Raw genomic sequence first — 16,187 nt, 5'->3', positions numbered from 1 at the left:
TGAAAAGCCCAGGAAGGCGGCCGTTTCTGAGATACAGGAGCGTCTGGCACCGACAATCATAACATGCTTAAAGTCGCTTAGGTCACTAGTTTTTCCCCATTCTCATGTTCAACCGAACTGTAACTGAATGCCTTGATGCCTGTCTGCCTGCTTTAGATAGTGAGTCACCGTCACGTTGACTGACTGTCTGTAGGAGCGATCTAGTTTCATGAACGGGGTGGTGTACCTAATTAACTGGCTGTTTATTTGAAGACTCATATCACTGATTTCTGCTGTATTCTCACCTGGGAGCTCCCAGCTCTCCTGCCACATCCTGTTTCTACACGGTCGTGCGCATCTTCAAATCCCCCCCCCCCCCCCCCCCCCAGCCAAACATTATTTTAGTTCACCCCAAAGAGAAAACAGGGCAATTAAGCCGTAGTGTCCCATAAATCTTTAACTAATGTTCATTTAAGAGCTTCCCCTCAGGCACTGAGACTGTAGAACCCTTTCCCTTTGTGCTCTCCTTTAAAACCAGTAGAGGTCTAAGCAAACACACGCATCGCATACACACTCAGGCGAACACACAATCATGCACACTCTTACAGAGTTTGTAACTATTTTCGCCAAGGGAACAGGGATAGGTTTTGGTCCTCACTTTGGCTTTCTGATTGCTTCTTACTGCTGGCCCAGAGTCAGGTTTGTTTTCTGCTTCTTAAAGCTAGGATTTGAGGTTAGGTCATCTAGAGCCTAGATCTGTGCTTAGGGGCAACTTCCTCCTCAATCTTCAATCACAGTGTCTTGTCACTCAAGGATGCTGTTACCATGGAGATGGGTTGTCCAATAGTGCTTATACCCATGTACTTATGGTGACACCCAGTGGCCATATACACACAATACAGCCTTGCTTACTGTTTGGGGTTTAAGGCTGGGTTTCTGTATAGTACTTTGTGACATCTGCTGATGTAAAAAGGGCTTTATAAATACATTTGATTGATTGATAACTTAGACTCTGTTCAACACAACGGCACTGCTTTAAATTCTCATACACCGGTCACTTTTACACTGTGTGGCGTCTTGCATGTTGATGAACTGTGTTGGGGTCCATCCACTCACGCCGCTTACTTTTCACATCTGCCTCTGTCTCTCCCGTGAACAACAACGTGGTTGTAGGTGGACTGAAGTTGATGATGCTTTTCCTCTGTGTCTCCCCACAGTCGTGTGATGACGTACCGGGAACACTCGTCCTGGGTGGTCAAGGCCCACCTGCAGAAGCAGACGGACGGCAGAATCATTAGTGTCAGGTAGTGCTCGTTGATGAGTGATTGAACGGTTGGTTGATGGATGGATTATTTCTGTGACGGCCGGGTGTCCAGATTTGGTCAATCTACTATTCTTGACTCTCTCACACGCTCTAGTTCCCTCGCTGTCTGTGGCTCGGTCCAAGACCAGCGGCCCTACTTCCTGTAGATCTAAATGGATGTGATGACATGTCATGTACTGTTTGGACTCCTTCATCCTCCTCCCCAGTGTCGATGGAGACGTGCGGTTCTTCGAGCTGCGGTCGCCGGACTCTGTGAACGTGCTGCAGACGGTGAAGGGGTTAACGGCGCTGGACATCCATCCGCAGGCCAACCTGTTTGCCTGGTGAGTTCACAGGTTTACGGCACGTGGCAGAAAGGGCCTTCATAATTGGTCTAAACCATAGAGTTTGATAGAGGACTCCAGATAGATATAACCCATTTTTTGAACCCTCTATCAAACTCTATGGTCTAAACTCACTTTGAGGAATTAAATGTAGTCAATACTACACTGCTCAAAAAAATAAAGGGAGCACTTAAACAACACAATATAACTCCAAGTCAATCACACTTCTGTGAAATCAAACTGTCCACTTAGGAAGCAACACTGATTGACAATAAATTTCACATGCTGTTGTGCAAATGGAATAGACAAAAGGTGGAAATTATAGGCAATTAGCAAGACACCCCCCAAAACAGGAGTGATTCTGCAGGTGGTGACCACAGACCACTTCTCAGTTCCTATGCTTCCTGGCTGATGTTTTGGTCACTTTTGAATGCTGGCGGTGCTCTCACTAGTGGTAGCATGAGACGGAGTCTACAACCCACACAAGTGGCTCAGGTAGTGCAGTTCATCCAGGATGGCACATCAATGCGAGCTGTGGCAAAAAGGTTTGCTGTGTCTGTCAGCGTAGTGTCCAGAGCATGCAGGCGCTACCAGGAGACAGGCCAGTACATCAGGAGACGTGGAGGAGGCCGTATGAGGGCAACAACCCAGCAGCAGGACCGCTACCTCCGCCTTTGTGCAAGGAGGTGCACTGCCAGCGCCCTGCAAAATGACCTCCAGCAGGCCACAAATGTGCATGTGTCAGCATATGGTCTCACAAGGGGTCTGAGGATCTCATCTCGGTACCTAATGGCAGTCAGGCTACCTCTGGCGAGCACATGGAGGGCTGTGCGGCCCCACAAAGAAATTCCACCCCACACCATGACTGACCCATCGCCAAACCGGTCATGCTGGAGGATGTTGCAGGCAGCAGAACGTTCTCCACGGCGTCTCCAGACTCTGTCACGTCTGTCACATGTGCTCATGTGCTCAGTGTGAACCTGCTTTCATCTGTGAAGAGCACAGGGCGCCAGTGGCGAATTTTCCAATCTTGGTGTTCTCTGGCAAATGCCAAACGTCCTGCACGGTGTTGGGCTGTAAGCACAACCCCCACCTGTGGACGTCGGGCCCTCATACCACCCTCATGGAGTCTGTTTCTGACCGTTTGAGCAGACACATGCACATTTGTGGCCTGCTGGAGGTCATTTTGCAGGGAGCTGGCAGTGCACCTCCTTGCACAAAGGCAGAATCACTCCTGTTTTGGGGGGTGTCTTGCTAATTGCCTATAATTTCCACCTTTTGTCTATTCCATTTGCACAACAGCATGTGAAATTTATTGTCAATCAGTGTTGCTTCCTAAGTGGACAGTTTGATTTCACAGAAGTGTGATTGACTTGGAGTTACATTGTGTTGTTTAAGTGTTCCCTTTATTTTTTTGAGCAGTGTATATCAACGGATAAAGGTGGGGGACAGTCTGACGATTTCAACGTTTGCTACATTTGGTATAGCAGCTATGAAACTAATTTCTCACTCTTTCCTTCATTCTCTCGTTCTCTCCATCCTCTCCCAGTGGATCGATGAACCAGTTCATAGCCGTGTACAACTCCAACGGTGACGTGATCAGCAACATCAAGTATTATGACGGTTTCATGGGCCAAAGGATCGGGGCTATCAGCTGTTTGGCCTTCCATCCCTACTGGGTACTATGCCATTCTTACTCTCTTCATAGTAGTCTGAATCTCAACTGGATAACGTAACATGGGAACTACGATTTGGGTGAATAATGCATTAAAGTGAATAAGTTGCATGGGTACAAGGAGTTATCCCTATGTCTATTAAACTATACTCTGCAAAACCTGTCTTTTCATCACACCTAATTACACTAAATGGTTTGGGAAATGAATGTTTTTACACCTGTCTTTAGGAGTCCATTATATTCTTTCTCTTTCTCTCTCCCTGTGTCCCAACAGCCCCACCTGGCGGTGGGCAGTAACGACTACTACATGTCCATCTACTCAGCGGAGAAGAGGCTCAGATAACCCCTCGGCGTTAACCCCCCCCCGAACTTTACCTTTGACCCCTGACCTCTCACCCTCGGAGCCAGGATGTAAATTACTTCTAATGTACATATGCAATTGTTACCACCCCTGAATGTTCTATAGTGATGGCTGCTGACAAACTCGTGTTATGATGTTGACTTATCTGATTATTATTGATCGTTTTATTCATATTCTTATTATGAAGCTGTTGATTGTAGACTTGGCAGTGCTGAGGAGCGTGTATATTTAATTGCGTGTATACAGAGATGAATAATAGGTCTATTTTAAAGGTTCCAGCCTTGGCTGGGGGAGACAGGCGGTGTCGCTACCTGAATGAACTCGGAATGACCTCTACATTACCTTTCTATGACCTCTATGCATCGGGGTCAAGAGGCTATCGAGAGATGGACAATTCCCTCTCTCACACATGACTCTGGACATGAAAGGCGTGGCTCACGGACGCCCGCACGACCCATATTAAAATCCCCCCCCCCCGCTGTAGCTAATAGACTTTCTCTCACTGTTCGCGTACAAGATGGTGGACTACAGGCGCTTCCTCTGAAACGGCCAGGCACTTTGACAGACGGGGCACGTCTGGTGTGAGAGAAAGTGAAATGTAGAACAGAGCACAGATGAGCCCAAAGTGGGCCCACAGCCTTGGACACAAACCGATGCCCATACAGATGTCCACTACCATGCTATACTGTAGGACTAACCAGACCTTGCATCCATTCACCCTCACCCAATTGTGCTAAACTCACCAACTTCACCATTCATCTCCATTGTCCTATGTCCAAAGGCTGACCCCATGTCCATAGCGCAATGGGTGACTACTGCTCAGCTCTAATCCCAAGACTGATGCTACTTGTCTGCCCTACCTGCAAAGCAATAATGAATTAGCTAGGAGCTCTCTACAGCCTCCAAGCTTCTGCTGCTCCAGCTCCAGACCCCCCCACTCATCAGCTGAGCAATACCCGCCTGTGGAGCCTGAAGTATCAGTTCCAGAGCTCTGGCTGAGGCCCGCTTGACCCATGCCCATCCCCAGTCTTTCCTACAGACCTAACCCCAGCCAGAAGCACCCCGAGGCTGGACGAGAAGAAACACAGCGCCCACTGCATCCCCTCGTCCCCATTGACACCAATGGGGAAGAGGGAATGGGGTTCTGCTGCTACTTTGCTGCTTCCTCGCACACAGGCTTATGAGGACTTTATAAACTGTGTATGGACTGTCCCCAGAAACACACACACCAGCCCTAGGCAGCCCTTTCCCCTGTGTGCCAACTACCAACCTCCACCCTGCTATCCGTTTCCCTTTTTGGAGAATATTCTGCGGCAATTTTCTTCTATTTGAGTTTTTTTCTTTTAACCTTTGTTTTATGTGCCAGCCGTGTTTGGTTTCTTTAGCAGAAAGGGAGTTTCAAGAAGATTGGGATAGAGAAGTTGGGTCGAAAAACAAGAGTGACTTCAGACTTGCACACCACTGGTAAATACACAGTAAAGATCCATAGCACTTCTTCAGTTCAGTGTCCTTGTCAAAAGCCACAGCTCCTCCTGTCAACCTCCAACACTAGCTCAGGTACCTCATGAGCCACATAATACCACGACGTCTCTGCATGGTAGACTCACGGAGGTTTGACTGCCATAAGGTCTGCTGTTACTCTTGATGTGACGAACTAAGAAGGTCAAAATCAGTTCAGTGAGTCCTGAGGTGCCTTTTTTTTAACAAGGGTTACACCTCTGGTCAACACTCGCTCCAAGTGCGGTATCGCCATTAATGTGCCTCTATTAGGGGTCGCTTTTTTGGTTTGCTCTGTATTACCTTCCTGTTTTTCTTTGAAACTTTTTTTTTGCTCAGTTTTTTGTAATTTATTTTTTTAATTTGCTGGTGTTTGTTTGCTTTGGACCTCAGTGGGATGGAGAGATGGGAGAGGACTGTTTCTCCCCCTTTCACAGACGCTCTCACCCACACGGTGTCTCTCCTCATACAGTACTCCCCCCTACCCTCACCTTTTTGCCTCTAAAGTCCTCAGCTTGGCTATCACCCTAGAAAGGAATGGACAATAATGCTTTGCCTGTGGACTGAACCGGGCAGGGTAACCGGTAACACATGCCATGCATTCTGTAGAAGCGGCTGCACTCGCGGTCATAACCAAGCCCCACTACGCTCAGTAGCTCACCCTCTAGGGTACGGAGGAGGTACTGCAGCCTCCACTGCTTTCACTGACACCTACAGCAAAACCCCACACCGCTGTCTGTCAGCCATGCTCAGAATCACATCTCTAGATATCCTGCTTTGAGTTTTAACATTTTAGATATGGAAACAAAAATAAACTTTGAATACTTAGGAGAAATGAAAGCAATCGGGTGTTTCTCTGTGACGGAAGACTGCTTTGCTGACTAGTTTATAGGACAGGAGATGAAGTCAGTAAAATAAACCAAATACACAACAGCGCTGGTTTTCCTGGTGTGTTTTTTGTTTTTGGTGTGTGTTTTCATGTTTGTGTTAATGTTCATGCTCTCATTATGAAGTTCTACATGTATTGTGTAAGACAAATGTATCTGCTATTGCGTCACAATATTCATGTCATCATTACCATATGGATTGATCTGGAATTAAAAAAAAAAAAATTAAAGTACACTTTTTTCATCAGGCATATTATCCTTCTCACCAGACCGCTTCAAAAAGAATCCCCTGAGGAGTGAGTGTCTGTGATGTGAAAATCAGTCCTGGTATGAATTTCATAGCAAGGAGATGATTACAATATTTTTCATGGACTTAATTAAGCCTGATATTCAAGGTGCTGCTTGCTACATTTTGTTTTAGTTTTTCATTCGGAATCCTTATATTTATTCTTTGTTTGGTATTTCGTGAATGTTCTGAATAAAAGCAGATTTAGGGCTCTATCCAATCCGTATCGTGGAAGTTACAGAGCGATTGATATTATATGGCAATTTTTCTACTTTAGCGGACACTGCGTTCACCATAAATGCTGCATATCTCGGCTCAATAGGAAATGACCTTCGCATGTCTATCGTACAATCTGTAACACTTCAGCGAGACGCATTGAATAGAAGGCCTTTGTTAACTGTTTCTCTGTTTGCCGTGACATTGGTTTGTCTATGGTTAAATGTCAACAAAGCCTCAGTATAAAGAGAGACAGTTTAATTGATAACAACCAATGATACTTGCCAACTAGCAGTCCCCTATCTGAGTTTAGACATAGAATAGAATCCTACTGGTCTGGAAGTACAGATAAGTTTACCTTAACTGGAGCCAGGGCAGGAGCTAAGATAAGTCCAGTCTCACACTGTCTTGTCCAGTTGGATATCAGGCAAAAATTGTAAAGTAATCTGATTATAATCATTTTGCTGGTAGTGTAAAATATTCGTTTGTTTTGTAATCAAATTACATGTAATCAGTTAGTCCCCAACCCTGCTTAAGGGGGTATAAAGAGTTTGCTGGTTCTTAAGTGAAAAAATACAAGGACACCTTTCTGTTTTCTCAATGACATTCAAGTCGGCATTGAAAAAAATGCAAGTTTATTCAACCTGAGCGAGTCAGAGACCCCTATGATGACATACCAAATGCGTTTGATGTATCCTTTTTGTCTTCGAATGCCTCTTAAAGGGAAAGTAAGTAATACGATTACGTTAGTTATGGTAATCCAAAAATGTAGTTACTTTTTACAATTTTGGACAGGTAACTAGTAACCATAACGGATTACATTTTGAAAGTAACTTACCCTGCCCTTAAGAAATGTACATTTACATTTTTGTCATTTAGCAGATGCTCTTAACCAGAGCCGATTTACAGTAGTGAGTGCATACATTTTAATATTCTTTTTTATTTCATATTGGTACAAAGGTAAGAGTGGTATATCATAGTCAAACTATTTTGCTCTAATAAGTTCATCCAATAAGGTATAATATGTCTGGCGGTAGGTAGCTCAGTAGAAGTTAAAACAAACAAAATTGTAACTAGGAGCTTAAGCTAACAGTAGTTTGACAGCTTTGAAGGGCATGCTGGGATTTACGACTGTGTAAACTGTAACGAACGAGCACAATGTGATATCCTACCCTCAGGAAACAGGTTCTCCTGAGCACAAAAGCAAGGGTGCCCCACTCCATGTTACCCCATAGTACGTGTAGAGGCCCAGACACTTGGGGGGGCAAAGGTTGGCTCCTTCCTACTGCACCCTAAGCATGCTGAGCAGTGTCTATGACTACACACACAGCCCAGAAAGAGAACATTCCAAAACAGTGAAAAGATTAATGCCACTACCAAGTGTGAATTCACTAAATAAAGGCTGGTTTTCTAGAACTTTTGTTATACAGAGCGTTTGAACAGTCGGAGCATTGACATTGAGTTCTTTCTCCAGTGTTCACAATCCGAAGTGTCACCCCGTCTCTCGAGCCCAGCAACGCCGTCTCCCAAGGTACCAACGTGACGTTACGCTGCCAGGCCTTAGTCAGCAGCTCTGGGTTCCTGAACCGTGAATACACCATCTACAAGTACAACACCATGGTGTACACGAAGAGTACCACCACCACAGAGGACCTCCTCTACTCTCTGCGCATGGCCAGAGTGGCCAACACTGGGAAGTACGAATGCAAGGTGAACATACAGGGCAAGGAGCCAAGCACCAACTCTGAGAAACTGACTGTGACAGGTTAGTACTCTGTCAACTCTTCTCTGTTGTGGACTGAAAAGCTTGCAAGTTAAGCATAACTCTGTCTATGGCATGTGATTTTTATCTGTGTGACCACGTGCTTTCACTCGTACCTGTGTCCATCCAGGCCTGCAGACGCCAGTCCTCAGCGTCGACAAGCGTTTGTTCAGCGAGGGAGAGGAGGTGACCGTTAGGTGTAAGGCCCCCGAGGAGTCTGGCGCTATCGTCTTCTACTTCTAAGGACCTTTGAGGAGAAGGTCAAAGTCAACTATGTGTGTTAACCTTAGCAAGCACACCCAATATTTTTTTACCCCCACTACAACTTATTTCACAAACATCAATACTTCAAGTAGCAAGCACACACGTTTACTTTTCTAGTTAACATTGTTGTATTATTATGACCAACCAGGTGGAGACTAGGCTGTGATTCAACAACGCTGGCGTCCAAAAGCTACACTGTGACTAGAGGGTCATACTGCTGCCAGACTCGGTCCCGTCCACTGCCAGCAACAATGTGGTGGTCACTGTAAAAGGTGAGTGGAGCCCAAAAACAGAACATGGCGGTGAACATCTAGGGCAGGTTTCCAAGACACAGGTTAAACCTAGTCTTGGACTGAAACACACATTCAGTGGAGTTTCTCAGTTGAAATACCTTTTTAGTCCAGGACCCTACTGTTGTTCTCAATCTCAATTCTTCTCTATTCATTTTAACCATGTCTGAAACTTAATAGAATGTGTATGGGGAAAAGTCTCTTGGTTTCAACCTTCAGCTTCCAGACCAATTTTCCTCGTTTTGTCCTCCAGAGCTGTTCATCACACCTGTAATCTCTGTCCAACCACACGGATCAATGATCATCGAAGGGGAAAATCTGGACATCTGCAGTGCCATTGGTAACAGCTCCGGGCTCAAAGTCTACCTGAGCAAGGGAGGGACTGATTCTGCTGAGTACTGGTCAAAGTAAAGCCAACCACAGCATGAGAGCCCTGGCCGAGCACTCTGGGGAGTTTGAGTCCAGTTTGGAGATGGGAAATGTTGTCAAGCAAGCAATGGAAAACGTGAACGATTACAGGTGAGTGAATGGATTTTCAAGGAATCTGAAATGTACGGTAGAATGTGGTGTTGAAAAAAGCTTATCAAAAAAGCTATTATCTGTTCTATCAGTGTATAACCAAGTCCAGGCTAGGGTTAAAGTCTGGAGAACTTTCCGTTAAATTCCTAGGTTTTCCAGAAATCCTGGTTGGAAGTTTCCTGGAATCAGGAGCGAATAAACAGGAAATCCAGAATCCTCCAACCAGGATCTCTGAAAAAACCTGGGCAACCCTATTCACATCTATTACCTTATCAATGTTCGTCACAACATTCCTCGTGAATGTTCTTACATGTACTCAGCCTCCAAGAGTGTTGAGTACTCAATGTTTTTTTTAAATCCACCAAACAGAACTGTTTTCCCAGCCAGTTCTGACCATGTATCCGACAGAGGTGTTTGAAAAGTCACGTCAACCTGCAAGAGAATCAACTACTCCTCTGACAGAATCAGCGCTTCGGATGTGAAATACTCCATTTACGAGGACAATTACACACTGACGCCAGGCAGCTTCAATGGTATATATGTCGCCGTAGAGGTACGGAGCACGAATGGGAATTACTCATGTAAAGCAGACGCCAGGATGATCTCCAAGTACAGTGCAACGCTGCCTGTCCAAGCAAAAGGTACGACTACAGCCCATAAGGCTTTTATGTGTAACCCAAAGTAAGTCAATCTCGCTTGTCTTTGAATAAATTCATTTAGTTAATCACCAGCAGCATAACACTCCACATCCCGCTGCTGGTTTGCCTCTAAAGCTAAGCAGGGTTAGTCCTGATCGGTCCCTGGAATATGAGACCAGATGCTGCTGGAAGTGGTGTTTTAGGGACAGTAGGAGGCACTCTTTCCTCTGGTCTAAAAACAAATATCCCAATGCCGCAGGGTAGTGATTGGGGACATTGCCCTGTGTAGGGTGCCGTCTTTCAGATGGGACGTTAAACGGGTGTCCTGACTCTCTGTGGTCATTAAAGATCCCATGGCACTTATCATAAGAGTAGGGGTGTTAACCGCAGTGTTCTGGCTAAATTACCAATCTGACCCTCATACCATCATGGCCATCTAATCATCCCCAGCTTCCAATTGTTTCATTCATCTCCTCTCCTATGAACAGTCCATTTTGTAATTTCAGTCACTTTCCTTGTTCTATTCATTCCCCAGTTCTTGACAGTAAACCGGAGATAACGGCCATTGGCAGAGTGATCGTGGGAAAGCCCTTCCAGGTGCGCTGTCACTCAGACCGAGGCAGCCTACCCATCGACTACACCTTGTGGAAGAAGTATTCTGAGGTTAACTCGACCACCGTGCAGCAGCCACACCATCAGGCCATCTTCCCGATCACCGTGCAGCACTACAGCAGGACACGCAGGACTATAAATGCGAGGCACAAAACAACCCCAAAGTCGACACGTTGGTCAGCAACAAACACTGCAGTCATAGCTGAGCCTGTTAAAGTGTGGAATGGTATACAACATTAAGCACATTCATGCTTCATTGGATTGTAGCATTATTGCACACTTATTTAATCATCAGAAATACCCCTGTCCCAGTGCCTCTGTCCAATCCAGGACTCATCATCACCCCAGACCTGTCGGGGGTCGCAGAGGGAGATGAGATGTACCTGATCTGTGGGGTGGAAGGTGCCCCGCCCGTCACCTTTAAGTGGTACCGAAGTGGGAACGTCCAGCCGCTGTTCACCACCTCAAACCAATCCAGCGCGTCCCACCGGATCAAGGGAGTGGGGAATGAGCACAGTGGCACCTACTACTGCAAGGCCTTCAACTACACTACCATGGTCCAGAGTCAGCCTGTCACCGTAGATGGGGAGTTAAACACACACACACACACACACACACACACACACACACACTCTGAGAAGATAGAGCAAGGCCCTGCTGTACTTATCACAATAGGTTGAGAGACAGGCAAACAGCACACACAGCGGGAGTCCACACACTCCACCATAGACACACATTTATTTACTGCTCTTACTGGATGCACCAGTCTAGATTAGTTTGCGTTCACAGTACCACTTGTGTAGAAACGAAAGACCCTCCTCTTTGGACCAGCATCGACAGTTTTGCTCTTCTCACAACACTGTTCAGGGGCTGCTTCAGTGACATCTGACAAGTTTACTTCCATCTGATCTGATCCCTCCACCCCAGTGCCTGCCAGCAAGGTTATCTGACCCACTATTAACGAACCCCAATGAGCTCCTCTGCTGTGGCGTTGATTAGCATGAGCCACGCTAAATTCCCCGCCGCTAAGCTAACCTTGGCCCGTAGCCACTCTGCCCTCTATGTCCTGTGGTGTGGTTAGTGCCGACGGCTAACGCGAGAGCACAGTCAATCCGGATGCCAGTGGCAACGCAATAACCTCCCATGGGTTGTGACTCCTCAGCACGACGTGGCTAGCACTCATCAGCCAGAGCAATTAGACCCAGCCTGCTTCCCCCCATATTCACACTACGGCAGCTACAGTGTCAAGGCAGAAGATAGGGGGATGAGGAGGAGAGGGGGAATGAAGGGGACACTTAAGTTCAGACCCCAAGAGGAGGAAGCAGATGGACATTTGACTCTGAACTTTAAGATTGACTTTCTCTCTCTCTTTCAACCATCCTTCTGTCCCCTCTCTCCACTCTGTCCTCATCTCCACCCACCCTAACTGTCTTTCAACCTTTACCCTTTTCCTCTCACAAACACCCTGCCTACCTCTCCCCTCTCCCTGCATCTCTCTCCCTACCTCTCCCACTCTTCCTCCCTTCCTCTATCTCTCTACAGTGAAGATGGCAATGTGGAAGAAATGTTTGATCGTGGCCTGCTGTCTGCTAGTGATGGCTGTCCTGGTCCTCGCCTGTGTGCTGCGCTACAATTCCAAGAGAGGTAGAGAGACCTACAGTCCCCCAGTAACACAGGCCTTTGCTGGTGTCTGACTATGAATGAACAACCTCTTCTCTCTCTCATCCCCTTCTTCTTATTGTATAGGTAAGAGAGAGAACGCAACTGAACTGTCAGTGTGAGTTGGCTTGCCTATTTCCTAAGTAGTTTTCTGTGATAGTGGCTATCTAGGATGATAGCATTAGCTGGCGTCAATGGTTTTTGGTCAGTGCTTAGCACCATGTTGCCACATACAGCACAGCCAATGGACCTTAAAGGGATAGTTCACTCCAAAATGAAAAGTTTGTTAGATGTTTTCAGATCTTGAAAGTGGTCTATTGACGAGATTCAACCATGTCCCATGGTATCTGTTATGTAGATCCGGCTATATGCCTCATTCCCAAATAAATGTGAACGATAAGCACCATTTCATTTTAGGTGTGATCTGAAAAAAATTGAACAACCTTTAATTGTCCCTTTAATAAGCTTTAAGGGTCCTAGAATTAAGAAATTATCTCCTGTTGTGTCACTGCCAACGTTGACTTTATGTTCACCATTTCTCAGAAATCCTTCGAGCCCTAAATCAGATGACTCTCTAACAGTGAGTCTTACCCACAGCACTATGGAGGTTTATAACCCACCCGAAGGGAGCCTGTTTTCCTACTCTCTCCTGTGTGTTCCTTCTTGACCTATCGTCATGCTTCGAACCATAACCGACATTCAACTGCCACCGTCTGTCTCACCCCCCCATTCATGGGTTCTATTTCATGCTAGCCGTTAGCATGCTAGCTGCTTGTAGCATGTTGGTGTCAGAAGTCGTCATCCTAAGGTCAGTCCATACCATGACACCCATACGGTGTGCATGTAGGGGTCTCTGGGGTGACCTTAGGTGACTTCTTAACTCTCTGCATCTCCTCTCATATTTTCCTGTTAGAGGAACAAAAATGTATAGTCTTACCGTCCAGCTGTAGACATCCTGTGCAACTTAGAATGCATGAGAGAGGACATGGCAGAGAAGCTTTGTGTGTGTGTGTGTGTGTGTGTGTGTGTGTGTGTGTGTGTGTGTGTGCGTGCGTTTAGACTGGAAAAGTAGCTTAGTTCCTTATATACAAATCGATACAGGTCTTAACAATTGATGTTTTACTTCAGCAAACATGCCGCATTAGATGTGCAGATTCTGCAGTGGTTTGCAGGATGTAGCTGGCTACAGGGCAGCTGTGTTCACTAGTGATTGTGTTGAGTGTTCTGTTGAGTGGCCATATCATCTTATTACAGACGCAGCGCCACCCTTTGACGGCATGGAGTGTGGCATCACTTCCTGCTTGCATCAGCAACAGTCTCCCAGCAACAGTGTAGAGAAACCCCACAGAGGGAGGGACTTTTTTGGTTTGAGACAAAAAAGAACAAACATTTTGCACCACTTGGTTGAATAAAGGAATATATGGGAGGAAGACCAAGGATGACAACAATTGGAACAATGGCTCAAAAAAACTAAATCCCCACAGACATTTTAGAGAGGGAAAAATGGCCAAAATGTGTTCCTATGAGAAAATACTACTACTTTGTTATGTGTTGTAGATGTAATTTCAGGAGGTACAGGTGTAGTGGACACAATATGGCTGACACCAAGGGGCTTGTTGTCAACATCAGTCCCAGTGACAGACAGTTGAACTGGCCCCATTGCTCCCTCTCCTCTCATGCTGCTGTCTGGAAGAGCTGTACTTTCCTGTCATTATCAACATACTGTCTTTGTCCTGTGTTCTCACCTCACTGTGTCTGTCTGCCTGTCTGACTGCATGTCTATCGAATGATGGAACTAGCCCATTTGTCTAATAGTCTGTTTGTCCAAAAACAATGTGTGCGTGTCTAAATGCATAGATCTGATTCTGTATGTACAGTACACTAGTCTATCATCAATAGAAATGTGTGTATATATTTTGGGTTTGGTTAATTGATTGATTTTAAAGAGGCACTTCTACAATAAAACTGTTTTTTTAGCAATGTGTCAATTGCGCATATTTTGTTTTATGAGATACCAATGAATGTCTATAATGCTGTATAGCTACCCTGAGTATATCAAATTTTACCACCTGTTCTTTCTGTGACATAGACTGACCAGGTGAATCATGGTGAAAGCTATGATCCACTTCAAATCAGTAGAGTAGATCAGGGGTTCTTACTTCTTCAGCCTGGGACCCAAATGAGAAAATCTATGTTTTCCTGGGACCCAAGATTAGGAAAATATGCAACTATACGTACATTTCATTGCCATTATGCCTAAAACAAATGCAATATAGACTAAAACAAATAACAATTAAATTAAATATCTATATAAATATGTATTCATGTTTATTTTCCCCCATTAAAAACATACAGTGGGGAGAAGAAGTATTTGATACACTGCCGATTTTGCAGGTTTTCCTACTTACAAAGCATGTAGAGGTCTGTAAATTTTATCCGAGGTACACTTCATATGTGAGAGACGGAATCTAAAACAAAACTCCAGAAAATCACATTGTATGATTTTTAAGTAATTAATTAGCATTTTATTGCATGACATAAGTATTTGATACATCAGAAAAGCAGAACTTAATATTTGGTACAGAAACCTTTGTTTGCAATTACAGAGGTCATACGTTTCCTGTAGTTCTTGACCAGGTTTGCGCACACTGCAGCAGGGATTTTGGCCCACTTCTCCATACAGACCTTCTCCAGATCCTTCAGGATTCGGGGCTGTCGCTGGGCAATACGGACTTTCAGCTCCCTCCAAAGATTTTCTATTGGGTTCAGGTCTGGAGACTGGCTAGGCCACTCCAGGACCTTGAGATGCTTCTTACGGAGCCACTCCTTAGTTGCCCTGGCTGTGTGTTTCGGGTCGTTGTCATGCTGGAAGACCCAGCCACGACCCATCTTCAATGCTCTTACTGAGGGAAGGAGGTTGTTGGCCAAGATCTCGCGATACATGGCCCCATCCATCCTCCCCTCAATACGGTGCAGTCGTCCTGTCCCCTTTGCAGAAAAGCATCCCCAAAGAATGATGTTTCCACCTCCATGCTTCATGGTTGGGATGGTGTTCTTGGGGTTGTACTCATCCTTCTTCTTCCTCCAAACACGGCGAGTGGAGTTTAGACCAAAAAGCTCTATTTTTGTCTCATCAGACCACATGACCTTCTCCCATTCCTCCTCTGGATCATCCAGATGGTCATTGGCAAACTTCAGATGGGCCTGGACATGCGCTGGCTTGAGCAGGGGGACCTTGCGTGCGCTGCAGGATTTTAATCCATGACGGCGTAGTGTGTTACTAATGGTTTTCTTTGAGACTGTGGTCCCAGCTCTCTTCAGGTCATTGACCAGGTCCTGCCGTGTAGTTCTGGGCTGATCCCTCACCTTCCTCATTAACATTGATGCCCCACGAGGTGAGATCTCGCATGGAGCCCCAGACCGAGGGTGATTGACCCTCGGTCTTGAGCTTCTTCCATTTTCTAATAATTGCGCCAACAGTTGTTGCCTTCTCACCAAGCTGCTTGCCTATTGTCCTGTAGCCCATTCCAGCCTTGTGCAGGTCTACAATTTTATCCCTGATGTCCTTACACAGCTCTCTGGTCTTGGCCATTGTGGAGAGGTTGGAGTCTGTTTGATTGAGTGTGTGGACAGGTGTCTTTTATACAGGTAACGAGTTCAAACAGGTGCAGTTACTACAGGTAATGAGTGGAGAACAGGAGGGCTTCTTAAAGAAAAACTAACAGGTCTGTGAGAGCCGGATTTCTTACTGGTTGGTAGGTGATCAAATACTTATGTCATGCAATAAAATGCAAATTAATTACTTAAAAAATCATACAATGTGATTCTCCGAATTTTTGTTTTAGATTCCGTCTCTCACAGTTGAATTGTACTATGATAAAAATGACAGACCTCT

At 45.5% G+C, this 16,187-nt stretch overlaps 1 protein-coding gene and 1 pseudogene across 7 annotated transcripts in view; both read left to right on the top strand.

Moving 5' to 3' along the window:
* The window catches only part of LOC129837819 (regulatory-associated protein of mTOR-like), a 180,472-nt gene extending 174,380 nt beyond the window's left edge, over positions 1-6,092 (top strand). For 6 of the 7 annotated variants that reach the window (XM_055904315.1, XM_055904299.1, XM_055904293.1 and 3 more), the window contains 4 exons: positions 1,197-1,283; positions 1,510-1,626; positions 3,176-3,305; positions 3,576-6,092. In XM_055904315.1, coding sequence (XP_055760290.1) covers positions 1,197-1,283; positions 1,510-1,626; positions 3,176-3,305; positions 3,576-3,644 — 403 coding nt within the window. In that variant the 3' untranslated portion in view covers positions 3,645-6,092. Of the gene's footprint in view, positions 1-1,196; positions 1,284-1,397; positions 1,627-3,175; positions 3,306-3,575 lie in introns of those variants that run through there. The other variant, XM_055904323.1, reaches the window with a different exon arrangement.
* Positions 6,093-8,740: 2,648 nt separating this feature from the next.
* Positions 8,741-14,268, top strand: LOC129835106 (platelet endothelial cell adhesion molecule-like; annotated as a pseudogene).
* The last annotated feature ends 1,919 nt before the right edge of the window (positions 14,269-16,187 follow it).

The sequence above is a fragment of the Salvelinus fontinalis genome, chromosome 3 (genome assembly GCF_029448725.1).
Source record: "Salvelinus fontinalis isolate EN_2023a chromosome 3, ASM2944872v1, whole genome shotgun sequence".
NCBI lineage: Eukaryota > Metazoa > Chordata > Actinopteri > Salmoniformes > Salmonidae > Salvelinus > Salvelinus fontinalis.
The sequence above is the reverse complement of the archived record's forward strand: the minus strand, read 5'-3'. Positions and strand labels throughout refer to the sequence as shown.